This window comes from Schistocerca piceifrons, chromosome 3 (genome assembly GCF_021461385.2).
Source record: "Schistocerca piceifrons isolate TAMUIC-IGC-003096 chromosome 3, iqSchPice1.1, whole genome shotgun sequence".
Taxonomy (NCBI): Eukaryota; Metazoa; Arthropoda; class Insecta; order Orthoptera; family Acrididae; genus Schistocerca; species Schistocerca piceifrons.
The window spans coordinates 471,441,481-471,460,364 of record NC_060140.1 but is presented as its reverse complement, the minus strand read 5'-3'; the positions used below and the strand labels follow the sequence as shown (position 1 = coordinate 471,460,364).

General features: G+C 40.1%; 1 protein-coding gene across 4 annotated transcripts in view; it reads right to left on the bottom strand.

Moving 5' to 3' along the window:
- Positions 1 to 18,884, bottom strand: part of LOC124787734 (puromycin-sensitive aminopeptidase) — a 170,273-nt gene that overhangs the window by 120,482 nt on the left and 30,907 nt on the right. For all 4 annotated transcript variants that reach the window (XM_047254585.1, XM_047254583.1, XM_047254586.1 and 1 more), the window contains exons 5-7: positions 9,650 to 9,798; positions 9,191 to 9,355; positions 1,667 to 1,771 (exon numbers count right to left, since the gene is read on the bottom strand). In XM_047254585.1, coding sequence (XP_047110541.1) covers positions 1,667 to 1,771; positions 9,191 to 9,355; positions 9,650 to 9,798 — 419 coding nt within the window. The remainder of the gene's footprint in view (positions 1 to 1,666; positions 1,772 to 9,190; positions 9,356 to 9,649; positions 9,799 to 18,884) is intronic.

Genomic DNA, 18,884 nt, shown 5'->3' with positions numbered 1-18,884 from the left:
TATTCCCCCCAACTGGAACAGAAATGGAAATAATTATTAGTCGTACAAGGTACCCCCACCATGGCTTGCAGAGTACATATATAGATGCGGAAGAGCCACTTACCACAAATGGTTCAAAGTTAAGCAGATAGGAATTACCACAATTAATGCTACATCATTTCAGAGTCTGCTATACTAACAGGTGCTAAAATTCACAACTTCTGGCATTATATGTGATTTTCTAAATATAAAATCTGATATCTTAAGTGCTGGTGATGCTTGGCTCAATTTCTGATCTTTATTATTTCAGATCTACACAGTTCAGATAAGTGAATGAGTTCTGAATAACTGAAGTGGGAAACGGCGAAACAAATCTTACGTCACTCAGCAATTCTAACATGAAGTAACACATTAAATGAAATTTTATTCGCAATCAGAGCGAAAACAATGTTTTCCATTGACGAGTAATTCTGCAAAACAATCCACATTCCATCTCTGACTGGGCATTCCAGGATATAAATTATGCCCATGGCTGAGTTCCACAGATAAATTTAAGATCCTTTCTGGAGTCATATTACGTAAACCAGCAGAAAATAAGACATACATTTGTAAACATATGCATACGCTCAACATCTCCTATCCCCTTGATTGATTTCAACTGAACATATTACTTACGACCTGGAAAGAAAAACTGTGGAGTTAAAAAACACCCACCTCCCATTGCGGTAGGGATGACAGGCGGGCAAAGAGGCGGGAGGGGGGGGACGATGAGACGGGCAGAGAGAGGGGGAGGGGGGACGACGAGACGGGCAGAGAGAGAGAGGGGGGGGGGAAGGGGGAGACGACGAGACGGGCAGAGAGAGAGAGGGGGGGGGGAAGGGGGAGACGACGAGACGGGCAGAGAGAGGGGGGAGGGGGGGGCCGAGATGGGCAGAGAGAGGGGAGGGGGGGGGCCGAGATGGGCAGAGAGAGGGGAGGGGGGGGGGCCGAGATGGGCAGAGAGAGGGGGTGGGGCAACGAGATGGGCAGAGAGAGGGGGTGGGGCAACGAGATGGGCAGAGAGAGGGGGTGGGGCAACGAAACGGGCAGAGAGAGGGGGAAAGGGAGGGGAGGGGAGGGGAGGGAATGGGAGGGGAGTGTGAAGAGACTGGCAGAGAGAGGGGGAGTGTGAAGGGATTGGCAGAGAGGGGGGGGGGGAGTGTGAAGGGACTGGCAGAGAGAAGGTCAGGGTGAGGGTGAAGAAACGGGCAGGTGGAGGAGACAGGCAGAGAGATGTGGACGGGAGGAAACAGGCCTATCACTGTTTCCCGTACATCAATACTGTAAAATGACATCTGAGTATCCAATTTAGTTTTCAAAACACAGTGTAACCAGTGTATACTATTCTTGAAAAAAGAAAGGTGCTGAATCTTTGCAGACAAATAGTTTCAACAGAATAAAATTAATAAAAAAATCAACGGGGCAAACTACATGCAAAATAAAAGTGCGTAAAAAGCATTTTGTGTATCAATTGGTAAATGCTGATAATTATGTCAGCATACCGTAAGCTGTTACTGTGATGTGTATCCCTCCGAAAAGTTGGGTTATCTGCAGCAGATGGCTGGTGCAACCCCGGCCCATTCAGGAAATGTTACACTTGCATATTTGTCAAATTCATTGAACAAAACTATGTAACAAATGTAATTACCTCATCTCCTATATACTTGTGCAGCATTCTAATCACAGAGGCACCTTTGTTATATGAAATGTCATCAAATATTTCATCAATTTCTGAAGGATGACCAACAGGAACCTGGAATCAAATTATTTTGTGTAGTTATACTTAAATAAAATTCACAAGAAGAGTTACACTGCAACTACCAACACAATAAACTAATCAGGGGGTACAATTTTCAAATTTAAGAATGTGTTTGAGTTTGTGTATAATCGTTATTAGTTGCTCTATTCAGATTTCATTCATCATATATCTGAGTATCAACAGACTACCCCTGAAAAAACACAACAGACTTTTACACTGTAGTCTGAAAAAGCAAAATACTTGGTTCCTTTAAAATCAGAAAAATAAGCAAATCATTACACATACAGGAGGTCAATCAACACATTCCAATTCATAAGATTTAACACCAGACTATACCATGACAGGATATCTTTCATCCATACCGACATAATAAAGAAAATTATATCAAAATCAAACTTTGTGACAAATTTATTTGCAGACTTAATCTCAACAATATCTTTTTATATTTAAAGGTCAGTTCATGCTAATTAATCATTTCCAGTTACATCTACATAAACCTGCCTCTGCTAAGGTATGCCTTCATACACTCAGACAAATTTTACAAGTTATTCATTAACAGCCCTGTTTCAAGTATGCATAAATTTTACACTTTATTTCAAGGAAGGAGATTGACTAAAGAACTCTAATTTCAATTTTTAAAATGTATATTGCCTGTCAAATGAGAGAATTTTACTGTTATCAGTAAGTGTTTATTTACTTGCAAAGTGTGTTTCAAAGTTTTAAGTCTCCATCATCAGAAGGATTTGTGCGTATTAATATGGCACCTATGTGTTGTGTTATAACTTTGGAATAATCTGCAACACTGTCCAGTGACTTTTTTTTACTAGACAGTGTCACAGGTTACTACGACATCATAATGTGATACACACATGCCATATTAATCCACATAAATCCACTGGATGATGGAGGTTTGAAGCTTCAAAAAGCATTGTGGAATTAAAGAAACAATGACTTTTAACAGTAAACCTCTTATTTTACACGATACCAGTAACATTCACAGTAAAGCCTAACCAAAAACAATCAAATTTAAAGTATACTGATTGCATTTTAAAAATTATTGTAACAACAGGTCTTTCTTCCATTCCAAAATACAGTGTATTCCAAGAGAAACAGTCAATATTCAGGTATATGACAGGAATGCTCATCTGGAGCAAAAGAACATACAGACCTAATCCCAATTCTGAGTGGTTTCCAAGATACAACACATTTAATGTACATTATTATTTATATTCTTTGTTATTCAATTCCAGAAATACTGATAATTGAAACTCATTCTTTTCTCGTATGTCATACTGAAAGCTTTGGATCAAGGCATTCAAGTAGACGCACTGTTTCTTAATTTCTGAAAAGCTTTTGACTCTGTACCACATCTACACTTATTACGGAAAGTAAGATAATATGGGTTATCAAGCGAAATTTGTGATTAGATTGAGGATGTCTTGGTAGAGAGGGCACAATAAGTTAACTTAGACCAAGAGTCGTCAACAGATCTAGAAGTAACTCCCAGTGTGGCCCATGGAAGTATGTTGGGACCCTTGCTGTTCACATTTTACATTAATGACCTTGCGAACAATATTAATGGTTGGTTGGTTGGTTTGGGGAAGGAGACCAGACAGCGTGGTCATCGGTCTCATCGGATTAGGGAAGGATGGGAAAGGAAGTCGGCCGTGCCCTTTCAGAGGAAACATCCCGGCATTTGCCTGGAGCGATTTAGGGAAATCACGGAAAACCTAAATCAGGATGGCCGGACGCGGGATTGAACCGTCGTCCTCCCAAAACAATATTAATAGTAACCCCACAGTTTTTGCAGACGATGCAGTCATCTATAATGAAATACTGTTGAAAGATACTGCATAAATATTCAGTCAGGTCTTGATAAGATTTCAAAGTGGTCCAAAGGCTGGCAACTTGCTTTAAATGCTCAGAAATGTAAAATTGTGCACATTAAAAAACAAAAATACCTATTCTATGACTACAGGAAGACTGAGTCGCAGTTGAAATCTGTCAACTCATATACGTACCTTGATGGAACACTTTGCAGGGATTTGAAATGATGCATATACATTTTGTCAGGTTAACACGTGTACACCAATTCGCAAACATTACAAAATGTGTTTTACAAAGTACCAATTGAAAAATATGTATTTTTAACAAACTCATCTCTAAGCATTGATCTACACACAATAAGGTTCTATTAGTTTTCTGTAAAATACCTTCCACTGACCGAAAACTTCTCTATAAAATGGTTGAATTACATTAGTCATGTCACGTGGAATCTGAAGCAGCTCTACTTCCTTGTCAGGATGAACTTGAAATACAGCTTTTAAAACTTTTATGACCTGACCATGAACATAGAAGGAGAAGAGATTTTTTTTCTCGCAGAATGGAAGAAAAGCATGATGCACGAAAGACTTAACATTTTCATTTCCCATTATTCCCCTGACTTTAATGCGTCTACCACAAGATTACCTAAGTAGAACACTGTTCTTTTGACACATTGTTCACAGCGTCTGCTTGATTCTTGAAGAAATACACACAGTTTAGACAGAAATAAATCATCCAGACTAATTACAGGCATTATACTGTATGAATGTGTGAGTGTAGTCATGGACTGTGCAGTTGCCTCTGTATGTTTTTCCCCTTTGAATGACAATGTGTTTTCAGCATGCATTTTTTTTAAGACCGGACTGATCTGAATTGTAAACTTAAGAGTCACTAAAAATTGCGATCTTATGTTTTGCATATGCAATAAGAACTTGAATCATTTTGGTTCGAATCACTTCACCCGAATCAAAATTTGTTATTTTTCTTGCCACAAGTTTATGTGATCTTTTGAAGTGATTAATCCAACTTTCAAAAGCTGTAAATTCTTTAACGCCTATCGCATTGGCAATACCTAATGCCCAGTCGTGTAAAGTTGTAATGCTGGCATCGGTAAATAGCTCAAAAAGTTGCGCATTTAACTCCATTGCAATTTCCAGTTGACTCTTATGTCATCCAGTGACTTCATTTTTCCATCCATACAATTCACATTCAGAACGTGCAAAGTGATGATTATTTTGAACAGTAATGACACACAGGCATTTATTAACACTTTCGTTCAACCAATTATCACCGCATTTATTTTGTTGTCCGATACAGTAATTTTAGTTCCTGGTGTTGCTTTTGGAGATAACTTTATACAAGGCACTATCGCTCATACAATCTTCATGACTACAACTTTCTTCAGTTTCTTCGCTGTCTGTAGATTTACAATTTACAATAACAAATGTTTCTGTTGTTTCTAGCCATATGTCTGCACTATTTACATGCTCGTCACAGTCTTCATAGCAAGCAGCAAAACATTTACATGATTCACCATCACCTGTGAGGGGAGATTGAATGTTCAGCATAAAGTGACTTGTGCAGTATAGATGTAGATCTACAGAATATCTTTCCCAACTCTAACTAGTATCAGGATGATTCCTTTTCAAAATACGTACCAGAAATTAAAAGAAAGTGCATCCCAAAGAATCAAACATTAATTTTCCTTTTTCCCCAAAACCTTGCAGCAATATTCGTCTTTAGTGAATGCTGTGGTACGATGGTCACATTTTCCAACCATGTGCGCAACGTTCACCATACCAACAGCTAGCGACTCACGATTTCCAGAGGTGGCCAGTCTTCACTGCAAGCACTAAGCAAGAGAAACAGCTGATTTTGTGATTATGTTTGGGTGACTTCCAGCTCATGTAAGCAGCTACAATTTCGTGTGTGGGTCTTATTTACAGTTAACTAACAACAGTAAGAAAAACAATGGTAAAAAATTAATACATGTTTTGGTGTGACAAATCTGACCATTTCCTGGTGACTGCCCCTGCACATACCCTAACAGGGGCAGCAGCATCCACGATGTGACCGAGCAAGGCATCTCACATATTCACTTTTTTGTGCACTTCAGTCTTCATACAACCCAATATGCAAAAATCTAATGGTGTAAGGTCTGCCAATATGGGTGGCCAATTAACTGTACAACCACAACCAATCCAGCGATTAGGGTAAGTGCATTTGAGATGCTTCCTGGCATGTCTGGTAAACGTGGAGGGGCTCCATCATGCTAGAAGTACATGGCAGCTCATGTGGTAAGAAGATTGTCCTCTAGTTGTTCAACAATGAATTTTCCATAGAATGTAAGTAATTCTGTCCCATCATTCGCTCTTCAGAAATGATTGCCTATTTGTATGTTACCGATCATGTCGCACTAAATATTAATTAAAAAATGAACTTCATAGTTAGTTTATACTGAAGCGTGCAGATTTTCCTGCAAGCATTGATGATTACTATCTGTGTCGTTAATTCCATTCTCTAGAAACATGGCTTTTCAGTGAATAGTATTAATGAAAGCAACTGATGATTGTCATTTAAACAGTGACAAAATTCAAGTACTGTGGATTGTTGCCAATGTTAAGATTGTGACATGCTGCACATGAAATAGGTACAAGTTTTTCACATGTAATGTTCAGAAAGTCACCATGTACTGTATAATGTAAATGCATTTACCTGCACTAAAATGCCACTGGTAACTGGCCTCCATTGCATCTGGCTGAAAACTGGTTGTCAAAAGTCGGCTATTGTCAATGATGCAGTCTACATTGACATTACAGTTCAAACACTTTGCACTCAGATGTTTAATAACCTACAGTTTATGGCCGTATCGTGTCTCATTATCTTACATTATGCACAGACTATCTCTTAGCCAAATACTACACTCATTTGATGTTCTATAATATATTAATGATTGTTCAAGTGCAATAGGCTGTTCAGACTAGGTCAACACAGCAAATCAGCAATAGCCAAATATCACCAGGTCTGGTCGATATATAAATTTTCAGGAAACTCGTGTGCTTGCCTGACAGCCACAGATCCATCGATGATAAATAAGAGAAGCCACTTAAATAATTAAATGCCCCCACAGCATCAACGGGGAAGGTTGTGACAAGTTACCAGAGCCTGGCTGCCAGTGATCTGAGTCCAATGTATCATATACGTTCGACAGCCAAGAGCCCCCAAAACTCGGGCTTAATGGTACGTACAAGTGACCACAAGAGAACTAGCATGCAGTATCAATTCTTGCTGCAAAGGCTGCTCCAGTTACAAGCTAAAGAGTCACTGCTGCCTACCATTCACTACCTGAAATTGCACAAGGAATATCCTACTGATCAACTGCTCCTTATGAAATCAAACACTGAATAAAAATTTACCCTAAATTATATACCTAAGAGAACTTAATTACTGTTGTCCTTTACGGTTATGCAGACTTTGTGAAGTTTCTAAAGTAGTCAATGTAACATTTAAAAGTGTTTTTATCTTTTGATTGCTACCAAGCTATTCTGCAAAAGAAAGCTGGATGGATTCAAAGAAAGAAATTATTAACTGACACACTTAGAAAGGAGGTTACAAATGATTTCTCAAAGACATGACCCAACTTTTCTCATATATATATATATATATATATATATATATATATATATATATATATATATATATATATATATATATATATATATATATATATATATATATTATATATAAATACAAAGATGAGGTGACTTACCGAACAAAAACGCTGGCAGGTCGATAGACACACAAACAAACACAAACATACACACAAAATTCAAGCTTTCGCAACAAATTGTTGCCTCATCAGGAAAGAGGGAAGGAGAGGGGAAGACGAAAGGAAGTGGGTTTTAAAGGAGAGGGTAAGGAGTCATTCCAATCCCGGGAGCGGAAAGACTTACCTTAGGGGGAAAAAAGGACAGGTATACACTCGCACACACGCACATATCCATCCACACATACAGACACAAGCAGACATATTTAAAGACAAACTCTTTGTCTTTAAATATGTCTGCTTGTGTCTGTATGTGTGGATGGATATGTGCGTGTGTGCGAGTGTATACCTGTCCTTTTTTCCCCCTAAGGTAAGTCTTTCCGCTCCCGGGATTGGAATGACTCCTTACCCTCTCCTTTAAAACCCACTTCCTTTCGTCTTCCCCTCTCCTTCCCTCTTTCCTGATGAGGCAACAATTTGTTGCGAAAGCTTGAATTTTGTGTGTATGTTTGTGTTTGTTTGTGTGTCTATCGACCTGCCAGCGTTTTTGTTCGGTAAGTCACCTCATCTTTGTATTTATATATAATTTTTCCCACGTGGAATGTTTCCTTCCATTATATATATATATATATATATATATATATATATATATATATATATATATATATATGTGTGTGTGTGGTTATAATAGAGGGAAACATTCCACGTAGGAAAAATATATCTAAAAACGAAGATGATGTGATTTACCAAATGAAAGTGCTGGCAGGTCGACAGACACACAAACGAACACAAACATACACACAAAATTCAAGCTTTCGCAACAAACTGTTGCCTCATCAGGAAAGAGGGAAGGAGAGGGAAAGACGAAAGGAAGTGGGTTTTAAGGGAGAGGGTAAGGAGTCATTCCAATCCCGGGAGCGGAAAGACTTACCTTAGGGGGAAAAAAGGACGGGTATACACTCGCACACACACACATATCCATCCACACATATATATATGTGTGGATGGATGTGTGTGTGTGTGTGTGTGTGTGTGTGTGTGTGTGTGTGTGTGTGTGTGTGCGCGCGCGCGCGTGCGAGAGAGAGAGAGAGAGAGTGTATACCCGTCCTTTTTTCCCCCTAAGGTAAGTCTTTCCGCTCCCGGGATTGGAATGACTCCTTACCCTCTCCCTTAAAACCCACATCCTTTCGTCTTTCCCTCTCCTTCCCTCTTTCCTGATGAGGCAACAGTTTGTTGCGAAAGCTTGAATTTTGTGTGTATGTTTGTGTTTGTTTGTGTCTGTCGACCTGCCAGCACTTTCATTTGGTAAGTCACGTCATCTTTGTTTTTAGATATATTTTTCCTACGTGGAATGTTTCCCTCTATTATAACTATATATATAGAAAGGATAGAGTGCTACTCACCATACAGAGGATGCATTAAGTTGCAGACAGGCACAATGAAAACAGACTGCTAAAATTTTGAGCTTTCGGCCAAGGACTTTCTTACCACACTTAAAAAAAAACAACCACACACACACAGGCCATTGTCTACATGTGTATATATGGTATATACTCTCGCATCTCTCTCACATGAACAGGAAAGAGAATTACACCTTTTTCAACGCACATTTCTCATACCAACTACTCACAGCCTGCCACTTAATTCTGCTTTACGAAATACAGCTTTACATACAGACCTACACTTCCTGAGCATTTTTCAAAAAGTCTGTTGACTGTATCAGTGAATCCAGAGCAGCAGTTGGGCGAGCGTAGCACTTATTGAGCAGCTTTGTTCAAGTACAGTTTAAATGCACACTACAGGCACTGGTTTCGAAATCTTACCTCAATCGGGTGGCTGTTCTTAAGACAATCCAGTTCCAATGCTCTGATGTAAGTATCAGTTACAAACTGCGTCCATATGTCATACTCAGGAAATAAATGTGCAACACAGAGAAATTCAACAAAGGATGCATATCCTTCATTCAGCCACAGATGTGTCCACCATTCCTAGAAAGGAAATGTTCAAAAAGTAGAAATAATCAGCGAGAAATGAAAGGAGATTAGAAAAAACATAATTAAATCTTCAAATGAATGTGGAAGAAACAATGATTCGCTGCTTGAATTATTTCAAAATATTTTATTACAATAAAATGGAAAAACTAAATGTATGACAGTTCAATATAGAAGTACTATTTATTAGCTGCAAGAGACAATTAAGGAAAAAAACAATCTTGTGAAGTTTTCAGGAGGCAGGACACAAACTGATAATATTTTAATTGAATCCATCTCATACATAATTACCATTGTCACAAGATTTCCAAACCACTGGTGCGCAAGTTCATGACCCACAACTAGAGCAATCCACTGTTTCCTTACAGCTGATGTATTCTCAGGATCAACAAGCAAACATGTCTCTCTATATGTCACTAATCCCCAATTCTCCATAGCCCCTGAAATAAAAAATTGTATTTACCTTACAAATTTTGTGAATAATATACCTTTAATTGTATTGTAGCATCAACTATGTATACCCTGCACTACATTTAATTCAGTTAATAATGTGGAAGCTCTGCAACATTCAACACACATTAAAATCTTATGAGGATACAAAAATGAAGCTTCAGTCAAATTCAATAAGTGCTTACTATTCTCAGATATGAAAGGCAGCAGTTATAGATCTAAAACAACCAGAGGAAAATTTCATTCAGAATCACAGATCAGAATTGACACTATTAGAACAAATGAAAACAAAGTTGACAGTGACATGCACCAGACATTTTCTGTCTGCATTACACCACAGTTTTTTTCTTCATTTTTCTTAGATTTTTATCCCCATTTCTCATGAGATTCACAAATCTCTTGTGTATGTTAGGGCTGGTGTAGTCACCTTTCATGCCAACATGTCAACACCAGACTTTCTTTTCCAGATCAAACCTATCTACACAACCAGCACGGTTTCAGAAAGTACTGTTTCTGTGCACTGCAACAAAATCTTCACTCTCACGAAGTAACGAGTGCTATTGACAGGGGATCTGATATTGTTTCTATATTTCTAGATTTCCAAAAGACTTTTGATACTGTTCCTCACAAGCAGCTTCTAATCAAATTGCTTGCATAAAATCTACGACTGGATTCATGGTTTCCTGTCAGGAAGGCCACAGTTTGAAGTAATTGATGGAAAGTCGTCGAGTAAAAGAAAAGTGATACTTCTCCATGGAAGTGATGTAGACTCAGTGCCATTTCTAATCTATGTAAGTGATATGGAAGACAATCTGAGCAGCCATCCTAGACTGTTTACACTCAATTCTGTCATTTACCATCTTGTAAAGCCATCAGAAAATCAAAACCAATTGCAAAATGATTTACGCAAGATATCTGTATGGTGTAAAAAGTGGCAACTGACCACAAATAATCAGAAGTGTGAACTCATTCACATGAGTACTAAAAGGAATCCATTAAATTTCAGCTAGTTGATAAACATAAAAATATAAAGGCTGTCAATTCAGCTAAATACGTGGGGATTGCAATTACAAATAGCAAACTGGCACCATCACATACATAATATTATGTGGAAACCAAACCAAAGACTGTGAAAAAGAGAAATCAAGAGCTAGTACAGAAAGATTTAAGGTTTATTTTTGCTGCATGCCATTTGAGAGCAAAACCATAGAGAAATAGACGAAGTGGTACAATGAACCCCCTGCAAGGTAGTTAAGTGTGATTTTCAGAGTGGTCATGTAGACGAGATTGGACAAAAATATGGAAACATCAAAAACAAAACAAATTACCACACCTAATATGGTGTATGAAAACTGTTGCCATTCAAAACTGCTTCCAGTCATCTCAGAATGTGTCATGTATGGTTTTCAAGGGAATATTATACCATTCTTCCTGCGAAATTGTGGTAAGTTGAGGTAATGTTGATGAAAATGGATGGTGATTGCACACACTTCTCTTCAAAGTAGACCACAATGGCTCACTAACAATGAGATCTGGTGAAGAGATGCTTCTGTTTACCCTCGTGCTCACAAAACCAATCCTGGATGTTGTGTGCTATGTGAACAGGGGAGGTGGTGTCTTGGAACATACTTGCAGAGTAATCATGAGGCTATGTAATACCATAATATAGCTACCTAAATCATCACTGAATCCCTGCCATGTTTCACTCTTCAGACTTATACTGAAGTTTTTGGGGTGTACGGGCACTGAATGGCAAGGTTATTAGTGCCTGGACGGAATCTCTGCCAGAAGTTGGAAACAGTGAGAAACAACACTCATTCGACCAAATGACTTTCTTCCATTGGTCCACAGTCTAGGTTTTATGGCTTCAGCACCACAATTTTCAATCATGGGCATTTGCATAACTGACTAGAGGTTCTGGAATTCCAGCTCATCCTGAAATTTTCCGCTTATGGAGCTTCCTTATTGCCATTTTCGTGCTGCCAGGGTTCGCAAGTATGACGTTCAGTTCTACAATGACTTTAGCAGCTGTCGTCTCTTTTTTCATTAATCACTCCACAGACACTTTTGTCCGCAGTGTGGCTTAGCGGATGATGTTCTTCCACTTCCACTTCACGCATTACAAATCTCTAATACAGAGCCTCTTAAAATACCAAACATTTTGGCTATCTTGTTCACAGAAGCATCCACCATACGAGCACCAACAATTTGTCCACATATGAATTATCTTAGCTCCAACATAATGCAGCCACAACTACACATAATACAATTACGACCACGACTGACACTTGCAATGTGTTGAGGGCACTGCATGGGGGCCATTCATGGTCAAATTCAACAGTGCAACCCACAAGCATAGCTTGCATATGACATAGGTTTTCAATTAACTTCGAATTATTTCAATTTTTTTAAGTATTAGAGGTGCGTAATATTAAAGTTACAAAGCCATCTTCTGTAAAGAGATTCAGTTTATCATAAAAATATATGATAGAAGTTTCCACGAAAATATCCAGTCTACTTTTTGAATTATTAAAGAAAAACCCAGTTTTGTATCTAAATTTTGCAAAATGAATTAGATTAAAAATTTTGTTATAAAGCTACAAAGCCAAGATGATAGCACTATATTCATTGTATGTAATAATGAAGCTGCACCACGTTTCAAGATAATATTGCAAATTCTGAAAGTACAGAATTAAAACAGACAGCTCAGAAGCGACCACCTGCCGTCAGTTCCGTTAGGAAAATTCTGGAGTTAAAAATTTAAGAACTATCGGGCTAAGGATTGTACATAAAGCACAGAGAAACTTATGGAAAAACTGAGATCACTGGTAGTCTTCATCAACAATTTAAAAAAATTTGTAATCATAAAGGATGCTGACTGGCAACTGCTGCCAACACTAGAAGCAGTTTTGGAGCAAGTATTCCATTCGTCATCCGCACCAAGCGTGTACACAGACGAAAAAAAACCACAACAACAAAAAATAATTTCGGGAATACATTTGTCTAGGTAACATATTTAAGTGATTAACACTGTAAGATTCCAGGTTACTGGTAAGTGTGAGACAAGCCATTGCAAACGTGAAATGCCGGTACATTAATAATGATGTAACTGCCAGAATGTTAAATGCAATGGTGCAAACATGCATGTATTGTGTTGTACAGGTGCCAGATGTCAGTTTGTGGGATGGGGTTACATGACCGTTGCACTTGGTTGGTCAATACATGGATGGTTAATGCTGGCTGTGGATGCCACTAGAGTTGTCTTTCAACCGTGTCGCACATATGTTTGCCTGGAGACAGATCTGGTGATCAAGCAGGCCAAGGCAAAATGTCGACACTCTCTAGAGCGTGTCGAGTTACAACAGTGGTATGGGGATGAGGATTATCCTGTTGGCAACACCCCTTGGAATGCTGTTTAGGAGTGGGCAATTCAACAGGTCGAATCAACAGACTGACATACAAATTTGCAGTCAGGGTACATAGGATAACTATGAGAGTGTTTCTACTGCCATAAAAAAATCGCACACTCCTCAACTGGTAAATGGTAGTGGTTTGGGGTCAGTGGAATGCACACTACGAGGCTTCTGGCTCGGAGCTGTCCTCGGTAACCAATTTTTAACTGTGCTGTGTCACTGTGACAACTGCTGCTCAAATTCCTGCTGCAGATGCAGTACAATGCGCCACAGTTACACACCAAACGTGATGGTCTCTCCTCACAGAAGTGCCACACATGGCCATCCAGAGTCCGGTCTTCTCGCAACTTTACATTCTCGTGACCATTACTGCCAGTAATTGTGTACAGTGACTACATTCCTGACAAGCCTTTCTGCACTACTGCAGAAGGAAAATCCAGCTTCTCATAGCCCTATTAGTCAACTTCATTCAAACTCAGTGGGGTACTGATAATGGTGTCTTTGTCACCTAAAAGGTATTCTTGATTAACACAACTCACCACATCCCATTAGCGCGTATGTCAAGCAAACTTGATCTGCATCCTCATAGTGGCACTATTTGCGCCACTCTTATGGGGCTGGTGCAAAATACGAATAGACATCTTTCAGAGTAGAAACATGCAATCCAACTTTCATTTGTCTTGCAGAATTCCTTCTCGGTGTTGCGATTTTTTTTCTGTCAGTATATAGGTAACAATGTGTCTGCACCTGAGAAGTCATTTGGTTGTTGCCTGTCAAATGGGAATGTACTATGCTCCACTGTGAATCTGATCGTGTCTGCTTAAGCCTTGGACGGTGTTAATAATGGCAGACATTATTGTGTTTCAGTCCAAACGTATATTTTACATGTAACTGGTGAAACTGTGTAAAAGTGAACTTATTTGGATTAAGATTTTATCTGGAAAACCCATTCTTCATTCTTTGTTTTCTGTTTCGTGACCAGCCTGCTATATTATGGAAGGCTGCATGTCAAGTGTCCGAAATTATTCTTCACTTTTGAGGCAAGCAACTAACTTTTTGTAAATGGAAACAAACAGTAATATCACCTCTGAACTTTTTCAAGTGCTGATTATGATAGACAAGCTTTAATGATTTTCATACTCATACTTGTGTACGTGAACATTAATCATAATACACTGTTTCTTTAAACAACAATGGACTTCTGTTTATCATCATGGTACCCGATTCCCTTGCATTATTCTTAGAGTGTTAGAACATTTTATTTCAGTTTAGATAAAGTGCGAAGCTGCCCTGTGGAATGAAGATTACGTGCAGTATGTTCTCCATGACTTACTGGTTGTCCACCCAAACAGTTTTCTGACCATTGAAAAGGATGGAGTATCTAAAAATTACACATGACTACCAAACATTTCAAGTAACAAAATAGAACAAACACCCTTATTAATTATTACCCACCATTCCACATACAGTGAAGGCTATCACAAAAAATAAGAGAAAGGCAACCACTCGCCTACAGTAGGTTTATGCACCGAGCACAGAAACGCGTAACAGAAAACAAGCATTCACACTAGCTTTGGAGCACTAGCTCATCAAGAACACACATTCAAACACACAACTATGCACACATGCAAATTCGCACTCTCATGCTCACAGCAAGGCTTGATTACTGAAAGCAGTTGCCTGAACTGATGAGAGGTGGGGAGGGGACAGGTAAGGATGCAAAAAGGGCACACCAAGAAAGAGCCACAGGTTTTCAGACAGATGACTCAGCAGCTGCACAAAACGATAAAGAGTACAGAGGGTAGAGCAAACAGAGATGCAGGGAGATATGCCTGTTTGGGAGGGAGGTGCAAGAAGTCCGTGCATTATCACAGAGGACAAGTGGTGTGGACAGGAGAGAGAATGAAAAAGGTAAGATGAGGCATTGGGAATAGATCAGCAGAGGTTTAGGCCAGGGGGATTGCAAGAGTGCAGGATGGGCTGGAAAGACAATTCCCATGTGGGTGCTTTGGAGAAATTTGTTCTGGAAGGGACTATCAAAATGTCCTGCATAGTGAAGCAGCCATTGAAGTCATTTGTGTCACAGTGTGCTGCGTGTTCGGTAACTGGGTGGTCAAATTTGCAGTTTGCCACAGCTTGGCAGTGGCCATCCACGCAAGTAGATAGTTGGTTACTAGTCATGCTCACATAGAATGCTGTACAGTAATTGCAGCATAGCCATTATACAACATGGCTGCTTTCACATATGGTCTTGCCTTTTATTGGGTAAGAAATGTCTGTGGCAACTGCAGTAGAAGATGGTGGCTGGGTGTATGGAACAGGTCTTGCACCTCAGCTGATCACAAGGGAAAGACCAAAGCGGTGCAAGACTGGAAGCATGAGAGCAAGACTGGAAAACGGATGGAATCCAGATGAAGAACAGTCTAAAGATGAGGAACAATGCTTTGCCTTTCTACCGTATGCAGGCGACATGACGACAAAAATTGGGAGATTGCTAAAACAACACAAAATTGACACAGTCTACCGACCACCATCCAAGATACGTGCCTTACTGGGGACAGTGAAAGACGGATTTGGCCTCAAGAATGCGGGCGTATATAATATTCCATGTGGTTGCAGCAAATCCTACATCGGTCACACGATCCAAACAGTGAAAGACCACTGCAAAGAACAACAATGCCACACGTGCCTAGGCCAGCCCAACAAATCGCACTGGCAGAACACTGCTTGGAAACAGGACACACCACAAAATACAAAGAGACCAAGATTCTGGCCCCTACTAGCTTTAGTGGGACAGCATCTTCTAAGGAGGCCATTGAAATTCACTTAACAGACAATCTCATAAACCGGTACACAGGTTTCCAACTGAGCAAGGCATGGAATCCCTTACTTAGCTCCATCAAGGAGTTACGCTTCAAGTGAACACAAGACCCTTCCATGACGGCCGCTGCGGACACTCCACAGGCTCTTGCATCTTTCACCACCTGGCGCGACGCAATCAGAGGTCGGCGCAGGGAATCAAAGCCCGACTGATGGACATAAATAATGCTGACAATGAGCACACAAACCATTCCATCAGAACAACATGATGATGGCGGAAAGGTTATTTGCCGAAATATCGTGGGACTCTAACGATCGCATCCGGCTGGACACCCGAGAGCCCTGGAAACATACCCTTAGCTGGCATCAATTCATATTTCCGACACCTCAACCTATAGATAATGCCATAAGTGAGGCACTCTAAATGGTGAACAAAATGCTTGAAACACACAACAGTAATTATAACTGACATCACAGGCATCTCTATACAGGTACATCTATCACAGCATTCATGATTACTGTGAGGGGCACGTGATGGAGTGACCTGCGGGAAACCAGAAAGTGATTAAACCTATCATGAAAGATTGATCACAGAGGTCCAGTTGTGGACAAGTGATAGACTGCCTGCACAGTTTGATGGATGGGGACACTGACAGACAGGATTGTAGTGCACACTGGCACTCTTCTAGCAGTAGTTTCTGCAATCTCAAGAGCCTATCTTGAGTATAGTGCCCTGTAGTGTGCTGAAACATATGAAGAAACAGTGCGAAAGAAACAAGCTCATGAATGAAGCAGCACACCAAACTGCCTACGTTCTGTTTAAAGATAGATTTTCAGTAACTAGAAATGCTATATCTAATCCACGGAACATAATCACAGCTATAAAAACGACCTGCAGACACCTTTGACTACAAATAATTGAGAAACTTAGTTACAGTGATCACTTACCATTAGTAATGGATATGGGTAATAAAACAATGCACAAGATAATGGGCACAGGAACCACACTCTCAAGCTACCACCAACTGCCATAAGACGTAATAACAGTCATAATCGATTTTGGAGCCAGCATGTGAAAACACAAACTCTGCTTCCAGTGACAGCACAGCAGCATGTGGAGTACAAAGAGGTGTGATAGCAAACTTATCATGCGTGTTTCAAACTACTCCAGTCAAGTCATTATATGGTTCTTGGAATATACTGGACAAATCTAACATTAGCTACAATGCTGCTGTATACTAGCAAAGGGCATGAACTATAAGAGAAGCCCAGAAGATAACTGGTATTAGGATCACCAACAAATTCCAGTTAAAAACTTGGGAGGGTTGATGGCTGGCAGAGTCAATGGAACAACACTGATAAGGACCAACAAGTTTACACTCTCTTCCCAAACTTCGGAAGAGCTTGAAAATGCGCCATGTCAATTCTGCACATGGCACGATACATCTTTTGACACGCTCCTTATGCCACTCATTGTACATCACTCAAGGTCAGGCGAGAGACACCTGATTTGTGTGCAGCTGTAAGATAACTAAAAAACAGTGGAAAATCACTGACCTTGTAAACAAAGTCTCAGACAAAATTGTTATTAAATATGAAGATGTGAAGTAAGGAGTGTAGGACCTTCCGGTGTGATGCTCATATCCCCAACAGTTAGGTGTCAACACCTTACCAACACACACAATTACAACACTACCTAAATGACAAGAAAACAAAATTATGTTCCCTCCTTTGCCCAAAGACCAAACACACAGGTTTAGATAACAATAGACTAAAGTTGTAGTTAAAATAACATAGCTATAGCATATTTTATTGCAAAATTACTTTTTAACTTCTATAATGTAGCGTAATGTTTCTTAGTGTAAAAGGGGAGAAAGGTTCTAGAGCTTCACAGCCTGTGCCACATCAGCTGCACCTCAGAAATGTAATAGTAATGGAATGTAAGCAACTAGCTGAGGGCTGTAGACTATATATATTCCAAGGCCGCAACCACCAGCAACACACACACACATACACACACACACACACACACACACACACACTAAACCATTGTGTGTTTGGCCACTGACACCAGACTGTGCACAGCAACTGCTGCACCTGATGGGAGAAGGAATCCAAGGGTGATGGGATGAGGAGGAGGAGATGGGGTGGGGAGAGTTAGCAGGGTAGAGGTGTGGGAAGGTGTGGTGCTGCTTGTGGGAACTTGCAGGGATGTTGTGGGGCAGGGTAAGGCTGTTACATGCAGTCAGGAGGTTTGAGGGAAGAGGAGTGGAAAAAGAGATACTTAGAGAGGAAAAAAAGTGGACGCGTTGGAGGACTAGAAAGTTGTGTAGTGCTGGAGTGGGATCAGGGAAGGGGACAGGTGGGTGAAGGACTGGGACTAACCAAGGCTGAGGACAGGAGGGTTACGGGAATGTAGGATATACCCATGGTCTAGGGGTAGCGTCTTTGATTCGTAATCAAAACATCCTCGATCTTGGGTTTGAAACCTGCCACTGCTTAAATTTTGATTAATAATCAGCACTGAAGGCCTACAGCTTCCAGCATAAGAAATCACCCTCACTCTGCCAACGGTCTTGTCAAAGAGGGCGGAGGGGCAGATAGAGGTACATGCCCCTAAAGGCATAAGAATCAGCAATGATTAATGGCATAAGGATGCAGAAGGCAATGGATACCACTGCATGAAAGACACATCTTGTATGCACAGGACATGTGGCCTGTGACTGAGAAAGTGTTGTGATGATCTCACGATTGGCAAAAGATTCCAGAATAGTCCCCCATTCAGACCCCTGGGAGGGCACTGCCAAGGGGGAGGTGACCGCAATAAAGAGATTCAATAACTA